The sequence below is a fragment of the Protopterus annectens genome, chromosome 1.part1 (genome assembly GCF_019279795.1).
Source record: "Protopterus annectens isolate FY-2018-M chromosome 1.part1, PAN1.0, whole genome shotgun sequence".
Taxonomy (NCBI): domain Eukaryota; kingdom Metazoa; phylum Chordata; order Ceratodontiformes; family Protopteridae; genus Protopterus; species Protopterus annectens.
The window spans coordinates 449,986,664-450,006,319 of NC_056726.1; the positions used below are offsets into that span (position 1 = coordinate 449,986,664).

A 19,656-nucleotide genomic window follows, 5' to 3' on the forward strand; every position below is an offset into this window, starting at 1 on the left:
TAATGTTTACACAGGTTACGTATCCCATGACAGATATCCCAAAAATTGGACAGGTCCAAAACAAGACGAATACCGACCATTTTTCTGGTGTTATGAAAATGTGCTGGGGGTTTTACATTCAAGGGATACATAGTTTGCAATCCTGCAACTGCCTAGGGTGACACTACCTACTACATATGCATAGTGGTCACTATGTATAGCTGTGGCTGCACCAAACCAGTAGGCCAAGTATGGCTGGATTTGGTGGACGTTCAGGTATGGGAGCGGGTTGTGTGATGTGGAGGGGATGCTGGGTAGTCCATTATGCATCCAGGTGTGTTGCATTTGTTATGGCCAGTTCCATCAGGACCAATCTGTGGGTATGTGCCAGTGACATGTCTATACATTTGTATCGCACATTTCAATATTCATATGTTTGTGGGATTGTGTTCTACAGTATGGCCTGTCTGGTTGTATTGCAGCTGTTTATACATGTGTTTGTGTTTCTTTCAGCTTCACCCGCTGCTCCCTCATACACCTCCGGTTCACCTATTCTGCATACAACACAGTATCGCCTTGGAGGATTGTACCATTACCCATCCACACACACACACACACACATATTCCTCACACCCCATACATCACTGCTTTGGTTGTTGGCCTATGACACGGCCAGAGTAACACATTGAATACCCTACATATGTCAGGTACCTGTATGGTTGTGTGGACTTCCCTGCCATGTTTGCTTTCCACATGCTATACCTCATGCACATAGGTACACGCCCATACTTAACTTTCATTACATGGTTGGTATACCTGTGACACATCCTGACAAATTCGGCTTGTACTGCTGATTTGCGGATTTTGGCAGACTGTTCTAATCATTGGTAGGATGCCACCTTTTCCTATGTCCAGGATATGATATATTCCGTACACATATCTGACTGTACCGGACAGCACGTCCCCACAGTCGACGGTACGGATAATACTGTTCCTTTCTGCCAACATGTTTCCTTATTGTTGTAGCTGTTTATATGCTCATTCTGTTTCGTTTACATGCTTATTCTATTTCCTATCACATTTAGTATGTGAAATACGGACATACCTTTTGTATGTTACTATTACATGCCTTGTGGGATATGATTCAGACATACGGTTGCTAGATATGTACAATTATATTGTATTTTGTTATGGACACATCTGCCCAGCTGTGTACCCTCCCTCACATTATGGGTCAGCTGGTGACCCTAACCATTGGGCTGGACATACCTACTGGCGGCTTGCTAACATATGATGCGTTTCACTTCCACTTGGTATAGCTATCTACACTGCGTTGGACTACGGCCACACGGTCTTCCATGTCATTTGTTCACGGGATAGGGACCCGTTATTCCCTACCGTGCATTTGTGTTTGCTTCTTCATTTTGTGTTCGCAGGAACTTTCTTGCATGCTTTGCATACATTTCAGTATCCACGGACACTGACAGATGTGATTACTATCTTGCAACTTGTTATATGCAAGTATTTTAGGTTGCATGTCGACAGCTGGCATTTCCACGCCTCCGTGTGGCACTTCGACACGCCCTATGCACTCGCGCTCCTTTCCTGTGCACGTGGCTGTGGCGGCAGCGCGCCTTCATTAATATGCATTTGGCGCTACTGAGCCATCTTCACGCCGCACTGTCGGCGCAAGCCTACCTCCGTCCTTGCACCGAGCTTCATGAATCCCAGGGAATGTTTTTGTATTCATAGAATCAGAGGTTTGCCAAGAGATGCTGAGATAGGGGTACAGCAGATTTCACATCTTTAATACATCTTTGAAGATTGTTTGCTTTTTTTAAATTTTTTCAACTCCTTTCTTATGAGTTTGCCTCTCAAGTGTCCTGCAATGACTTGGGTTTTATTTCATAGGTTTGACTGGAGGTTTGATAGGCTAGAGGAAGCAGGTAGTATTATAGAGGCAGTGTCCTTATCCTTCCTGTTTGTAAAGGAAGCTGCATAGTAGTAATTAAGTAGCTTATTGTTTTATATGAATAAATGTAAATAAGTTGCCGTTAATCCCAGAAAATCCTGCTAGTTCAGTTGTATTGTTAGATAGACTTACACAGAATGGTGGGAATTCTTGAGGTCCTGCTGTTCAGTTTTGGTCAGTTATCTTGAATAGCAAATTGTTAATTTCTGTATTTAATAAGCAACAATGACAGACTGACTACATTTTAACTTGTTTAACATAAGGATTTTTCATTTTGGATGAATATATTTTATGTTTTTCAAATCATTAGCAGCCAAAAATGTTCTTCTCAGTTGTGGAAACACAGAACCTATTAATGCTTAAACAACCCTGTGAGGGTATGGAATAAAATGCTATTTACTGACAAGTTTGCTTCTTTTGTGCAAAACATTTCTGTGATGTTTTGAGGCTGCTGCTCTCCATTGATCCTTATGGTATTTTGAGGTACGGTAGACAGTGGTAGACATGCTATCTGTAGGGACCTTAAGAAAAGACCTGTAGTATATTTGTTTTATGTGTAAAACTTTTACTACTTGGTTTAACTTAAAGTGTTTTGCTGTTTAACAGGAGGCACTTTTCACAGCACGTTTTAGCCCAGTCAGCGCTGGCATACTAGTAAATGGGTTATGGTACAAAGCAGTGGAACAGTTTATTCTTCCCAAGGTAAGGATGCAAAGCACTTGTGATCATTTGCATAGTAGTGAATCAAACTCATTTTTTACTTTTAAAGGGCATCACTTTTTGTTAGTTGAGGATACCTCAAAAAGGTTTGTTTTCCTGAGTCTAGGATTTTCAAGTTGATGCATATTATCAGTAGTTATTGTAATGCTACACCTTTTCCACACCAAGTGTAAATAACAAGCCTTACCATATGCATTACCAAATTTTACAATGATTGATACAAAAAAGTGTGTGTTTGCAAATATTTTTAATGGCCTGGACAGTACCTTGAAAATTTTGTTGAAACCTAAAATTCCTGCCATGACATCATAGAAGACTAAACCTACAGTGCCTCAATACCTGCATTAGCATATAATCTACTATTTTTCCATGCTAAGCACAGAAACAGCAAAGTTTTGTATCCCAGTGAAACAAGTTGTCAGCTGTTATCTCACAGGTGGAACATTACATTGAAAATGGAGATCTGTTAGTTAACTGTAATGTAAGTAAGCAGATGTTCCTCTAAAGAAATGTTCTTTTAATTAGCCAGGAAAATTTGCTGGTGTATGCAAATCACCAGTGCAAACAGTGGATATAAAAAGTGTACACACCCCTGTTAAAATGCCAGGTTTTTGTGATATGAAAAAATGAGACCACAATAAATCATTTCAAACCTTTTCCCACCTTTAATGTGACTTTTAACATATAACCTTTGCAATTCAATTGAAAAACAAACAAATCTGTTAAATATAAAGAATAAAAAACACTGGTTGCATGCTGCGGTGGTGGTGCTGCGGTAGCGTTGTCGCCTCACAGTAAGACGTTGTCCTGTTCGATTCTCAACTAAAGCGTCTTCTTTGTGGAGACATGCGTGAATGGGCGTATCTTCGTTGAAGGTTGTACGTTAGGGCTGGCAGCTCAGTACGTAAAAATCTACTGCCAATCATTAGCAGACCGGAGTTCCTCTGTGGCGAACCCTAACCGAGCAAAGCCGAAAGATACAACAACAACTATAAGCTGGTTGCATAAGTGTGCACACCCTTAAACTAATACTTTGTTGAAGCACCTTTTGATTTAATTACAGCATTCAGTCTTCTTGGGTACACACCTGCCATCAATTAAAGAGACTCTGATTAACCCCAAATAAAGTTCAGCTGTCCTAGTAGGATTTTCCTGACATTTAGTCATTTGCCTGCTACAGCAAAAGCCATGGTTCACAGAGAGCTTACAAAGGGATCTCAGTGTTAAAAGGTATCTGTCAGGAGAAGGTACAAAAAAATTTCCACAGCATTGGATATACCATGGAACACAGTGAAGACAGTCATCAAAAAGTAGAGAAAATATGGGGCAACAGTGATGTTGCAAAGAACTGGACAACCCTCCAAAATTGATGAAAAGGGAAGATGAAAACTGGTCAGGAAGGCTGCCAAGAGACCTACAGCAACACTGAAGGAGCTGCAGGAATTTCTGGCAAGTACTGGTTGTGTACTACATGTGACACCAGTCTCCCTTATTCTCCATATGTCTGGACTATGTGGTAGGGTTGCAAGATAGAAGCCTTTTCTTACACAGAAAAACATCAAGGTCTGGCTAAAATTTGCAAAACAATGCATCAAGCCTCCCAAAAGCATGTGGGAAAATGTGTTATGGTCTGATGAGACCATGGTTGAATGTTTTGGCTACAATTCCAAAAGGTACTTTTGGCACAAAAACAACACTTCGCATCACCAAAAGAACACCACCCCTATGGTGAAGCATAGTGGTGGTGGCAGTATCATGTTTTTGGGTTGCATTTCTTCAGCTGGAACTAGGGCTTTAGTCAAGGTAGAGGGAATTATGAACAGTTCCAAATGCCAGTCACTTTTGGCTCAAAACCTTCAGGCGACTGCTAGAAAGCTGAAGATGAAGAGGAATTTCATCTTTCAACACGACAATGACCCCAATCATACATCCAAATCAACAAAAGAATGGCTTCACCAGAAGAAAATTAAAGTTTTGGAATGGCCCAGCCAGAGCCCAGACCTAAATCCAATAGATAATCGGTGGGGAGATGTGAAGAGGGCTGTGCACAAGAGATGCCCTCCCAATCTGACAGATTTGGAGCGCTTTTGCAAGGAAGAGTGGGCAAATATTGCCAAGTCAAGATGTGCCATGCAGATAGACTCTTACCCAAGAAGACTGAATGCTGTAATTTAATCAAAAGGTGCTTCAACAAAGTATTAGTTTAAGGGGGTGCAACCATTTTTTCCCCTAACAGATTTGTTTTTCAATTGAATTGTACAGGTTATACATCACATTAAAGGTGGGAAAAGTTTTGAAATTATTTATTGTGGTCTCATTTTTTAATATCACAAAAGCCTGGCATTTTAACAGGGGGTGTGTACACTTTTTATATCCACTGTAAGTTGAAATCATTTTGTGACTGTAGTTATAAGGAATAACTGTGTTTGACAGTGAAACTAAAATGTAAAAAAATGTCATACTCTGTTTTTAAATCCCTTGCAGTTTCAACATCAGGAGTATAACCAAAAATGGAATAAACTGTTTAAAACACAGATGGTTGAAAAGTGTAACAGTACACTTTAAACAGTGCAGGCTGTCCTGTCACTTCTTGCATGCTTTTTTGTGGTATGAGCTGTTTTTTTTATTACAGTGAGCACATTCCAAATATTTACATGGCTTTGGCAGCAATAATTGTGTGGGTTCATGGACACCAATTGCAGCTTCCAATTAATATTTTCGGTTGATTGGGAAAGCCAGTGATTCTGCAAAATTGCTTTTTGTTTTAATAAAGAAACATCTTTATTAAATTATCATGCATAACATAGGCACGCATAAATTTATATAAATGAAAATCAACCATATTGACATAATTTTAGTTGCAAACATTATACATCACTTATAGTCTATCCAATCATTGTCAAATATTACATAGCTTATTCAAATTTTCCCTTCTTTTAAACGTCACTCCTCCTCTGCTACATTGTTCCCACAATTCCCATTTTTCCATCTAATTTACTCCTACCCTTTTCTAAAGATCTCAGTTCCAGATGTTTTGTCTTTGTTACTATATTCACTACTTCTAGTGCAGTTGGTTTAGTCTTTGATTTCCATTTTCTAGTAATTGCTTTTTTGGCAACCACCATAATTAGACTCAGCAAAGCCTTACTATGTCTAGGCAATTCAGATTCTGTATAATAGCTCAAAAAATAATTTCCTTAGTTACACCAATTTGCTCACCCAACATCTCTGACAGAGTAGTTTACAGGGAAATTCTGCACAATTCCTTCTCTCTTTTTCTTGAGATGCAGAGGTATTGGAGTTGATTACATGTAAAAGGGATATAGGGGGTATTCTGGATTCTCAGTTCTGCTTTATTTTCTATAAAATCTTGTTCCAGAGCTGGGCCTGATTTGTATTTATACCTGCACAACAAACTAGTCAGAAAGTCTGCTAATCCATCAGTAAAAATGACACAGTTCCACCATTGGTAGAATTCCCTTTTACAAATAGTCTTTTAATGGCAATATTTGTGGGATTATAGCCCATTTCTAGTTTTGATCAAGTTTCTGGAAGAATTACATTGATTGTATGAGTGGTGACAGTGAGCAGGTTTGAAAGTAGGAAAGAGCCTACCATTGAAAAGTGGTTGTTTTTAATTGGGGTATTTCAGCAATCAGATTCTGGGGCACCCACATCATCACAGACAGTAAGTGCCACTCATAGTATATCAACACAGTTCCTTCTCTACATTTCTTTTTTGCCATCAGATAAAATTAACAGACTGCAGTTTTATGTGAACACAGCTTTGTACATTGCTTTCCGATGCTACCTATGACCTTCTTCTTCAGAAATCTGTTTGTGTCTTTTTTTGGCCACTTTTTCTATTGTTACTTTGTATCAGCTATTTAATACTTGACCTTAACAGTGAAAGCTGCAAAGCTGTGGTCTTTGTTTTTAATTTATTTATTTAATTTACCTGTCTTTGTCTCCCTGCAGCTGACTATCAGCTGCTTTCAGTTCCTGTTCTCATACACAACATATGCTGGTCCCTCGCACTTTATTTACCTGTGGCCTAAACCCAGCCCATGTCTGAGGCCGATGGGGGAGATTAAGGTCCCTGTGAAAGTGTTGCACTGTTGCCAGGGAGTGTTTTCTCCTGCTTTCTTTCTTTCTTTCTTTTTTTTTTACTTTGTGCATACTCATTAACACCCTGAAAATGAGGCATGCTGCTGTGGTTTGCCAGTGCTGAATCACTCCTCACGTATGCAAGGGGCTGACATCAGCAGGAGCCTCTCACTTCTGTAAGGGGCTGACAGCAGGATGACTTGCGCTTCCCTCAGGTAACACCTAGCAGTTGTTTTCCCCAGTCTCCACTAGGGAAATTAAACTGCAGCCTTGTGCCCCAGTTGAGTGCACTCCTTACCCCCCCCCCCCACATGATTGGTATGCCCATCCTCAGAGACAGTGTGTCAGACACCTGAGCTACTAACTGAACCTGAGTTGCCTAGGATTTAGTTGGGGCTTTATCCCTTTACACCAATTTGCTGGCAAAGATGTGTGTAGATTAGTCTGTTTGGGTTAATTAAGAAAATAAAGCTATTACTTCAAAACAAGTGTTTTCTCCCAGTCTTCCATTTTCTCATGCGTGAGATGTCATTAATCCATAAATGATAAAGTATCCTCATCTAAAGGTAAGCAACTGAGGACTGGATGTTTTAAGAGACCTTTTAGGACCACAGAAGCCTTAAGCTTAACTGCTGTGATATCATAGCTGCTTTTTGTCTTGTAGAACTTCTGTCAAAAAATGATACAGGGACAAATGAGTCAGTGAAGCCTGCTTAGTCATTGGTTAGGTTTCCTTCAAGCTTGCCTTAATCTTTTATTTTTTTCTATGTCTAGTTAGCCCCTTCACCCAGCCTTGATCAGCAAGCCCTACCTAGTCTACTGTAGAGTCACTCTTTGTCCATCTTGCCTTCTGATGTAAGACAGTGACCAGCAGCCTGGAGGAAACTGGTTCCTTCCTTTTCCCAGGGTGAAATTGTGGATGAAGCAGCTGAAGTGCTGCAGGACATCATTTCCACAGCAGCACACCTGGACGTAGGGGAGGTGGATGAGGTGGATGTCCAGCAGCTGCTACAAGACCATGACGACAAGCTCACAATGAAGGAACTTGCAGCACTTTGTAATGAGCATTTCAAAGAAAAATAAATGGAACTTTCTTCTGAAGATGAGGATGACAGGGAAAAAAAGGACCAATGCCAACAGCTTGCATTAAAGAACTTTTATCCAACTGGGAGAAGGTGTAGACTACAGTCTTGGAGTGACACCCCAGCACAAGTCACATCAACAGGATGACGGACGTGTTTAACAACACAGTAATGTGCCACTTCAAGACCATCCTGAAAAAGAGAGAAATACAAGTCACCCGGGACAATTTTTTTTAACCTACACCTGCCAATACAGAGGGAGCAGGCAGTACAGGGTGAGGAAGACCCCCTTTGAACAACTAAAGACTAAGTGGACTCTGTAAATAGTGTAGATATGGTGACTCATGTTCAGTTTTTGGCTTGGACACTAGTGGGACTGGGCAGAGAGAATGGGCACAAGTGTATGATGCCAACTCACCTGAATGAATGAGCCATGTAGGGGAGCCACTGAACAAAGTCCTAGAGAGGGATTAAAAAAAACAGGCACGCCAGTATACACTGTATTATGTGCTATTATTTATTTTGGGGGTGTGGATAGGAAACTGTTGTAAAGATGTTTCAAGTTGTAATGTTATTTCCTTTGGGGATGTGCATAGGAAATTGTTGTAAGATGTCTTGAGTTAGAATTTATAGCACATTAAAGTGAACTAAATAAAACATTAATCATAATCAGTGACAACAGATATTCATTTCATAACTGCTATTGCACAATGATGTAATAAGCATGCATTGTAGCTGGACTGGAAGCATGTTCGTCTGCATTCTTAGATGGATTTAACTTCAAATAAATTTGTATGTGACGTAATCCATAGTTTTAGGAATGTACATTAGTCATCCATCCCTCCTCCACATTCTCGCTTCCATTGAAGAGATGTTCTACACTTAAAGTCATGGCGACCTACATTTTTTACATTTTTTAGTGTATTTTTTAATTTTCTTCGGGTTAGGAGTGAATTAAACCATTTTACATACATTTGTGTGAGAAATGGCTTGTCACATATCAACCACCATTCTGGAATGGATTACAGTTGAATTGTGAGGTATGACCTGTAGTATATCTGAATTGTTCCTCTGTTGATGGGCATCTTGCAAGATGTCATCTGCCTTGCTTGGGAGCACCCTGGCACTGTGGCTGCAATACCAAGGAATGCAGAAAGAATTTTGTAACCCCCACCCCCACCCCCGAATTGTATTCCATGTGAGCAGACGGTCATAAACCTGACATTACTATCTTAACAGCTACCATAAGAAAGAACCCATCTTCTTGGGTTCCAGCAGTCCATTGATCTAAGAGGGCATCCAGGCTTATGGATGGGACTTGTGTCTTTATATCCTCCACACTTTCCCTGAAGCCAATGAAATACTTAAAGTGCATGCATTATTATGGAGAATTAACTAGATGAAGTAACATGCTGCAAATCAGTTTCTTAAAGCTCCCCTGAAAAATCTCTCCAAGAATCTTGCTATCCATGGCTATTAATGGTGGCAACCTGCTGATCCATAAGGCATGAAATGCCATGGATGGGCCTGCTGAAGCAGTGGGGGTACAGCATAGTCATGTGGTGGCACTCCTGGCTTTGTCTCACAGCATTCTCTGAAGAAGCAGTAGTGACATCTTAGATTCTTAATCTAAAGGCCTCTGGTCATCCAAAGGATATGATAGGACAAGTGAAGGCCCTCTTTTGCTGCTGCAGTGACATTTCATCGTCCCTAGTTTTATTTGTTTTCTAGAAGGCTTTTTATAGCCTGCAGAGGAGTTGGTTAAGCTTATAGTTCGGATGTAGCCTTCAGTTCATATCTCATCAACCCTCCCCATCTGGGATCCAGCAAATCTGCATAGAGACCATGGTGCTTAGCATTTCCAGAGTAGCTTCAATCAGCCTCAAGGTGCACCACAGCTGTCCTCACGTTTGTTCCAAACCAACTTCCCTACAAGGTAGTTGGAGGGTGATTTTCCATCAATACCCCTGAGTTGACTTACTATAAGCAAGGAGTTGTGAAAAAGGAAGATTGTCTGTTACCCTTTTATTTCCTACCCATCTCACTTCTCTGCTCTTCTTAGATGTACCAGCCCACAAGAAACTCCATGTAAGGAAAGTGATGCAAAAGCTGCTTGAGGAAAGAGCTGTCCAAGAGTCCTACTAGACTGACTTCCAAGATGGCTGCACATTGAATAACAGCTTAACTCTAGCTCTCCCAGTGTGAAAACAAACTCAACAGAGAAGCCAAATAGACTTTTGTGTTTATGGGTAGATTTCAGTAACTGGCTACTAAGTGTACTGCCCGGATGCCAGGAAAAAATACAGAGCACCTGGAAAAAAATCAGCTACAAAAGTGAGGAAGAAACACTGACTGGGGAACGTTATGCAGCTGTTCAGTAAAAAGCAATGCAACCTCCAGACATGACTTCCACTAATCCACAGGATGATATAAGACAACTGCACACAGACCTGGTTAGATGAAACACTGATGGAGTATATCAACACTAACAACAAAAGGCTGGAAAATGGTTGAAGTTTTAAACAGATGAGATGATAAAGCTACAAAAATCAGAGATTGAAATGAAGAAAAGGCTGGCTGAATATGAAACTGCTGAGGAAAAGATGTTTAAAAAAATAATAAAATTAGAGGACCGCACACTTACGGAAGACCTGATATTTTTAGCTATACCAGAAAAGCTGGAAGAAACAGACTGCATTAATTTTTATGAAAGCACTAATAAGCAATGGGACTGGTATTCCACAGCAGAAGTTGTTAGTTGAAAGGGCACATCATGTGTATGCTCCAAATCTTGCTTTAAGAAAGCAACCTAGACCTTTAGTAGTAAAGATGCAATCCTAACAGCAGAAGGAATTGATTCTTTCAAAACTGTTGACAGAAGGACAAAATACTAAAAGCGGGAGACAGCAGACTGTTAGTGAAGAATGTTTATTCATTGTATACCAGAAGAGGAGTAAATTCATTCCATTATTCAGGGAATGTTGAGTCGCAGGTGTGAGGTTCAAACTGCTGTACCCAGCTGTCTTCAAGTTATTCTTTCCTAGAGGGACAAAATAATTTTTTGATGAAGTATATGCTAAGGAGGAAATACAAAAGTTTGCCCAGCAAAACATGAACTGTCAATCAGAAGGAGATTCTGCTTCATGTTCTTCTGGTAATAAAGACCACATAGATACTGTATCTCTGAAACCTTTTCTACTGTTTCAACATTAATGTTGGAGAGAAGGAAGGGGAGCACAAGAGTTGACTAGAAGAATTAAGAGTACATGGAAATAAAGCAGAAACAGGATTTTGGAGAAAGAGATGACCAGTAATAAAATCAGTAACTTAATGTGGGATTACAGTGCAATAATTATATTTATGAAATATGACAGAACAAGAAAATCTAGAAGTATTGGACTTTCTCAGAATGTGTTGGACTTGTGGGGGACTCTAAATTATTTGCCCTACTTCATGTCATTAATGTTTGGAAAAATGCTTTGGGGAGGGGAAGAGATGGGAGAAAGTTAACTGTAAGTAAAGAAAAAAAATGTTCTTAGTAGTACTGTTTTTGTGATTTATGATGTTCTTTGCATGCTATAAAGTAAAATTGTCTCAGTTATTTTTAAGTGTAATGGGGATTGTAAATGGTTGCTGCTGTTTTTTCCCTTTCTTTCTCCCTTCTTTCTTGTTCAGTTTTAAGAAATGTAGGTACTGAATATAAAAAGACTGGTTAAAAGAGTGTGACAAAAGAAAAATTAATGTGCTTTTTCTCATTATTGCATGGGGGAATGACTGGAATAAGGACCTTAGATTGATTTAATAACAAGTTTTAAGATAAAGCAAGGTGAGTAAATATAATAGAATATTGAATATTATGAGGCTTTTTTCGAGCAAATGAATGTATATGATTAGTAGTAATTTTATATCTGGTCCTTGTGTCTCCATGGAAACAGTCTGATAAAGGTAAATTGACTGTCTGGTTCTAATGTCTCCATGGAGACAGTCTGATAATGAAAAATTGGATGTCTGGTTCTCATGTCTCCATGGAGACAGTCTGATAATGAAAAATTGGATGTCTGGTTCTCATGTCTCCATGGAGACGATCTGATAAACAGAAATTAGTTACAGTCTAGTGAAAAGTGGTTGGCTGGGGAAAAAATAAAAGAGAAACTGGCTAGAAGATCATGTGCTCTAAAAGCATTCAGGGGTTTTCCCAGCTTGGAGAGCTATAAAGATAAGATAAAAACAATTAGCACTTAGTAGAAGCACAGGCTGGACCATGCATCTTAGCATGGATAACCTTTCTTTTAGGTTAACTCAAGTCTGTAAGTGTGGCTGTCAGTTTGGGACATTTGTTCCTATTAGAGAAGGCTAAAACTTCAATATTTGAAGATGTGCATAGTTTTGTGTGTTAATATTAAATTAGTAGGTTTCAGGGATGTTCTTTCCGAGGGCTTTCAGTAAAGCAAAATGTTTTGTAAGATGTGACATAGGCTCAAATGGATATGACAAGAAACAACTATAAAGTTCAACCTTCCGCACAGTATATGCATGTTACACAAAAGCTTGAACTAGACAGTTAAAAAGGTCTTGTGCATAAAAGTGGTAATACCTTTTTAATACAATGATGCTTTCTGTAATGACTTTAAATGTTAATGGTCTCACAGATAAATGCAAAAGAAAAAAAGAATAGTGAACTATATTACAAAATGTAGAGTGCACATAGTTATGTTACTGGAGACACCGTTGGAAAGAACTGAACATATGAATTTGGTAAAGAAAGGTTTTCAGGATGGTTATTCAGTTATTCATTTAAAAAGGTACTAATGCACTTAGCAAGCACATAATGGAAAATACTGGACATTTCTTTCATTTTGCTGTCATTGACAACATAAAAACAGAACCCAGAGGTGGTGGCTGGTCACTTTTGCTAGAAAAGAGAGAACTTTACTGGCAGCTGCGTCTTAATGCATCTAGTTGGCCAGGCTTAAATGAACACATCTCTGTCAGTTCCCTTCTAAAACTGAAGGCCCTAGAAAGACAACATGTTTTAGTTATTTAATCACTCTGTATATATTTTAAGCACTGTTTTTACATTAATTTTACATTTATATCTATGCTAATTATAACATAATGAAAGTTTTTATAATGTATTTATTACGTTTTATACAGATTTTATGTGTTTAACATACAACACTGTTTTTTATATGTATTTTTTCTTTAAGGGGGTGTGTTAGTTTGATTAATGTATTAACTGATGTTTTTAATTAAGTAATTTTTACTATAAAAATGTATTTTGAGATTTAACTTATTATCTGATGAAGCTCTGAAGTGGTCAGGACGAAAGCGCTGATCAGTTTGTTTTTTATATTTTCTCAATAAATTCTAGTATTGGTTTTATCGAATTTGGCCTGCATAGGTGGATTTATTTACTTGGAGTGGTTCATCCTACTGTTCCAGCTTGGCATTCTTGTGTTTTGCAACAGTTTTTCGTTTTGTCTTATTTTTTATTCAGAGGAATATCTGGGACAAAGGGAAAGTGTGTGCTTCTTTCGGCTTTTCCCGTTTAGGGGTCGCCACAGCAGAACTCCGGTCCACTAATGATTGGCAGTAGATTTTTACGGTGCTGAGGTGCCAGCTCGATGCCCACCCTTCAACGAAGGCACACCCATTCTACGCATGTCTTTCGAATGCCACTCGACCGCAGGGAGGACATGCAGACTCCACACAGAAGGCGTTCCAGCCGAGAATCGAACGGGAAAACCTCTTGCTGTGAGGAAACAACAAATTTATTGGAAGGTCCAATAGTGATAGAAGAGGATGAAAAAGATATAATGGCAGACTTGTACTGCTAAGGGGCTACTGGGAGGAGGATTACACTGGCATACATTTATATTCAATTTAAAACTGCTATATAATGGAGCTTAAGAAAATTCTGGAAGAAAGAATCGGTTTACAGCTATAGTTGGGGACTAGAATTTGAGTTGCAGCAGTGAAGATGTGTCTGGGGGGCCCAGAAGGGAAAGTGGAACAAAGGAGGGTAGATTTTTGAAGCAATTTATGAAAATATTTGGCATGGAAGATGTGAATTCAGTAATTGGAGTTTGGAGTATATTTACATATTATTCCCCAAGATATAAAAAATGGACTAGGCTAGACAGAATTTGCATTTCACATGAATATGTACATTTAATTGACACTCTTGATATGACCCCTATAACTATTTCAGATCATGCGCCAATAACTAAAATAAAAATATACGGTAATGAGACAAAAGTGAGACACTGGTGATTTCCCACCTATCTGTTGAAAAGAGATGAATTTAAGGAATGAGTAGTGGAGATTATTCAGGAGCTATTCGAGAGGATAGAAATTACTTCTGAAAATATAGATAGAGATAGTGGGATAAAATTAAGGTGGAGTTTAAAAATAGAGTGAAAATAAAAGAGAGGGAGCTATGGTTAAGAAGTAACAAGAATAATTTATAGGGACTGATAAATGTTAAAGTATTGCAGAATAGGGGGATCTCACAGAACAAGAGGATCAACTGACTGCAGAATGCTAAGCAGAAAATAAGGATTACCTTGATTATATACACAAGTTTAGAAAGATTGCTGTTTTGATAACACTAGAGCACAAAAAACTTTTAGCACAACTACTCAGGTAACAGAAAGTAGAAAGGGCTGTCGCCAAGCTTAGGCAGCCTGTAACAAGGAAGGTTTCAAGTGATCCTGTAGAGGTATTAGGAATATTTCAGAAATTCTATGAAAGTCTGTATAAAGCAGAGAAATATGAAAATCAAGAAAAGGTACACAAAGAAATGTTTATGGAAGAATGAAATATGCCAAGGTTAGAGGTAGATGAGGCTGAATTACTAATGATTAGGATAAAAGGAGATGTGATAAAAATGGTGATGTATAACCAATCTGCAGGAAAGTCCCCAGGAATATATGGTATTCCTGTCGAAGTTTGGAAGCTAGGAGGGAAAATAAACTGATGTAAGATTTGGAAGGTTTTGTTTAACAGTATTTTAAGAGTAGAAGTACTAACATCCCGGAAGAAAGCAGTGATAGCTGTAATACCTAAAGAAGGTAAAGATCCATCAAATCCAGCTTCATACAAGCCCATTTCGATATTAAACCATGATTATAAAGTGTTGAAGCAAACATTTGACAAGATTAACAGAACATTGATGATCCAGAGGGAAGCAGAATGTAAGAAAATACCACTGTTGTCGTTGGGTCATGATGCAGAGTAAGCTGGGACTTTATGAGCAAGGCAATGGAAGTATTTGCATTTCTTGAAAAAATTATAAGGTTGATTAGGAGGACATATGAGAAATCTGAAGTGAAAATTAAAGTTGGTGGGGTCCTCTCTGATCATTTCTGCTGGAACAGAGGAACCAGGTAGGGGTGCCCAATTTCCCCTTTATTTGTGTTATATTTAGAACCATTGGCAAAGAAAATCAGGGACTCAGAAGTTCAAAGATGTAATTGGTATTGTAGTGAAAAAATGCTGTATGTATTTGCAGATTATATAATTTTATACCGGACAAAACCAGAAAGAGACATTACAGTGCTGTGGAACATTTTGAAACAGTTTCATATCTTTTTGGTATACAAAATTAATGAAGATAAAACAAAGGCAGTAACAGTAAATTATGTATGTACCCACATATGAATTGGTTCAGCAATATCCATAGTCATGGGGACATGATAAAATGAAGTGTTTAGAAATATGGATTAATAATGATTTTCATGTGGCAGCTCTGGATGTGTGGGAAGTGTAACAGCCGTTACTGCACTATAAAAGTGTTTTTGCATTTGTTTCTAATGTTTTCTTGAAAAAAAAAAACAAAAAAAAATTGCTATTTTCCCATCTTACTAAGCTAGAAAAGTCCAGTTTCAGATACCTGCTGATACCTGGACTGTGTTTAAGCTTCTGTGTTTGGCCATACTTTACTTGGGCAAAAAGGAAGTTTCTTTGTTCACCAGTGAGAGTGGGGAGCTCTGAACAAGCCTACCTGCCCTTGGAGGAGTGGTTTCTGCCCAGAAACGGTAGTTTTATTGGCCATTTTGGGCTAATTTCTATCTCTTTAAACTTTCTGATATAAAAAACGCATTTGCACAGTTTTTGCACGCCGGGCAGCTAGGTTTAAACTATTCCCGACTCCACGGAGTCTACTCTTCAGTTTTTCCCTTGGAACTAGACAAACCTTCAACTTTAGCACTCAAACCATTCATTTTACATCCCAGCACTTGCTTAAATCTCATAACAAGCACTAAATACCCCTAGCACTAGCCCCTCTTATATTGTCCAGAAGGACAAGGCTCTCTATTCGTCCACACCAGTCAATCAGAAAAACAGCTCACTCTACCTATTCAGGCATGTCCAAAGGACAGTTTCTGGTGTACTCTCCAGTCCAACTGGTGAATCTGGGCATATTGAGGCAATGTTACAACTGCCTCATGTACACAGACAACCCTCTCCTCCTACCACCAAACACTAATATATGCGAGAGATGCAATTATACAGCCAGACTGGAGGCAAAGCTCTCTCAACCCCAGACTTTAACTGACTGTCAAGAGGAGAAGGGTAATACTTGCAATACACCACCAGTCTCACATAGACCTAACAAACCAACACAGGCAAATAACACACATAAATACACAGGAACATACTCGGAGGCTCTAAATAAAAATCTGCAAAACAACAGAGACCTCCAAAGCAGACATCCAAGCAACCTCCACAAGCCATCACCAATCATGAAACACATACTTAACATAATCAGTGTGCCACGCAATCACAGCCCTTAAGGCAAAGTAACACACCCAACACACTAGTGATAGGCGACTCTATAGTCAAGTACACTGATGTCCCACTAACTAGGCTGCACAAGGAGAAGGTTACAGTTAGCTGCCTGTCGGGCGCCAGGATCCGCCACATAACACAAGCACTCAGGTCACTCCAGAACAAGTACAAATACGACTCTGTCATTGTACATGTTGTTGTGAATTACCTGAGACGTACCTCCCTGGACTACAAGAAAAGAGACACGGAAGAGCTCTTTGATCATGTAGCCCAGGTAGGTATGACCCTGACCCTGAGTAGCATCCTACCCTCACCAAGAATGATGCCACAGTATAAAGAAAAAATGATCAACTTCAACAATTGGCTAAGTTTCTGGTGTCATTCAAAGGGGATCCAGTATCTGTCTGCCTGGGATGACATGCTCGACAAGACAAGTTGCTTCACAAGAGATGGCTTGCACCTGTCACCCTTAGGCTTTTGGATACTGGTAAAGGCTCTTGCTGCCCCCATAGTGCTTTTTTTAGGCGAGGCTCAAAAGACAAACCCACCACCGTAAATAGCACAAGTAACCAAAAACTGAGGGTAATGCTACTTAATGCCAGAAGTCTAAACCTCAAAATGCACGCACTCGAGGCACTCCTCAGTATGGAGAACATCGATATCTGTGCAGTAACAGAAACCTGGTTTAAGGCTCCAGAGAGCACCCCAGCGCTACCAAGCTATAATTCATACCATACCTTTCGACCACAGAACCCGGACCGAAACGCAAAAGGCGGGGGTGTGTCCATATTCATCAAGGATACTCAGACCTCCAGGTTAGTGGCGCAGCACGATGCATCGGAGATCATCCAAGTGCAACTAACAACAGGCAAAACTGCAATCCAAATTGTAGCTTGCTACAGATAACCCACCATGACCCAGGACCCCCATTCTGCATTTCTGGAGACACTGGGAAATATGAAGGTCCTACCAAACACCCTAATACTGGGTGATTTCAACTACTCAAATATTAACTGGGAGAATTACTCAAGTACTAACTCTCTTGCCCAATGCTTCCTAGAATTTATAAACTCAAACACCCTGGATCAATTAGTCAACACCCCCACCAGAGGGAGCAACATATTGGACCTGGTCATCACCAACATGGGTGACCGGTGTTCCACACCTGACGTCAACCCCTCGCTGGTTAGATCAGACCATAGACTAATCATTTTGGATATTCACATTCTGCCCCCAACCCCAATCAAGGAAACCACTGTGAAAAACTTTTCAAAAGCAAACTTCACGTTGCTTAAGAGCGAGGTGGAAAAGTTCACAGCCCCCACGCCAATGGACAATGCTGTCCAAGCTGCTGAAACCTATACAAAGTAACTCTATGATCATCTGCAGGAATGCATGGATTGTACTATCCCAAGTAAAACCAAGACTCACTCCTCCAAGAAAAGGAAACCAGTCTGGTGGACCCCTGCCATAAACAGGCTCTACAATAGAAGGAGGAAACTAGTACAGATAAGAGCAAAATCCCTAGAAGGAAAGACATCCCTGATCAGTATCAGCAAGAAACTATGATCCCTCATTAAATCATCCAAGGCTAGCTTCGAAAGAAAAATTGCCAAGGACTCCAAAGATAACCATAAACCGTTCTTTAGCTATATCAAGAACCTAAGTGGAAACTCTCAGATCTGCTCTGAGTTGGTGCAGAATGGCACAAAATACACTGAATCGACTGATATTGCCAACATTTTGGCAGACAGGTTCAGTGCAAACTTCAAACCCCTTTCACCCCTTAAAGGGCCCGTAAACATACCAGCAGAATGTAAGGTCCTGAAAATCACCAACACACAGGTTAAAACAGCCCTACCCAAAGCCAAAAACACAGCCTCAATGGGACCAGACGGTGTCCCAGGCTGTGTCTTACAAGGACTCCAAAATGAACTAACTCCTCACGTAAACACACTGTTCAAACTCAGCCTCTCTACAGGCTACGTACCCGCAGACTGGCGCACAGCAACAGTTATCCCACTTCACAAAGGTGGCGCCACAATGGGGCCGCTGGAACTATCGCCCTATAAGCCTGACTAGCCTGGTCTGCAAGGCTATGGAGTGCATCATCATGAAACTCATTAACAGAGACATTGGGAACCTCCAAACTTTGGACCCCACCCAGTTTGGCTTTGTTAGGGGCAGATCATGCCTCCTAAACCTGGTGGACTTCTTTGAGACAGTTACCAAGGCATTAGATGAGGGTAAGGAGGTCCATACAGCCTACCTAGACCTCGCAAAGGCTTTCGACACCATTCCCCATTCTGGTATTATAGACAAACTCACCAACCTGAACATTAACCCCTATGTTACGAGATGGGTTACAAATTGTCTCACAGACACAACCCACGTGGTGAGAGTTGCAGACTCTAGGTCCGACTCTAAACCGGTTACAAGTGGCGTCCCCCAGGGCTCAGTCCTAGGACCTCTCCTGTTCGGTATATACTTCTCAGAGGTACAGGCAAGCAGAGGAGGACTTTGGCTGACCAAGTTCGCAGACGACTGCAAACTAGGGGCCATAATTGATTCTCCGGCTAATACAGTCACCCTCCAGAAGGGTCTCACTGAGACGGATACCTGGTGGCACAGTCATGGCCTCAAGCTGAATGCTAAAAAGTTCGTAGTCATCCCCTTTGGAAAAATAAAGTGCCCAGGAACTACCATATAGGTGGTAGTCCCCTAAATACAGAAAAAGTAATAAGGGATCTGAGGACCCAAGTAGATAGCAATCTCTCCTCTGATAATCATATTGCCACGGTGGTTAGAAAATCCTACTACGTGGCCCACCTAATCTCAAAAGGGTTCTCATCCAGAACAAAGGAGGTTATTGTGCCTCTCTACTCATCACTTATTAGACCCATTATAGAATACAACGCCCCATTTGGGATGTACCTTACAAGACACCTGCAACAGCTGGAAAGACCACAAAAGTACCTCACCAAGAGGATTACTGGCCTCAAA

General features: G+C 40.1%; 1 protein-coding gene across 8 annotated transcripts in view; it reads left to right on the top strand.

Annotated features, from left to right (window-relative positions):
* B3GALNT2 (beta-1,3-N-acetylgalactosaminyltransferase 2) overlaps positions 1-19,656 on the top strand; it is a 1,092,678-nt gene that overhangs the window by 574,111 nt on the left and 498,911 nt on the right. For all 8 annotated transcript variants that reach the window (XM_044075837.1, XM_044075856.1, XM_044075828.1 and 5 more), the window contains one exon: positions 2,558-2,653. In XM_044075837.1, the coding sequence (XP_043931772.1) occupies positions 2,558-2,653 (96 nt within the window). The remainder of the gene's footprint in view (positions 1-2,557; positions 2,654-19,656) is intronic.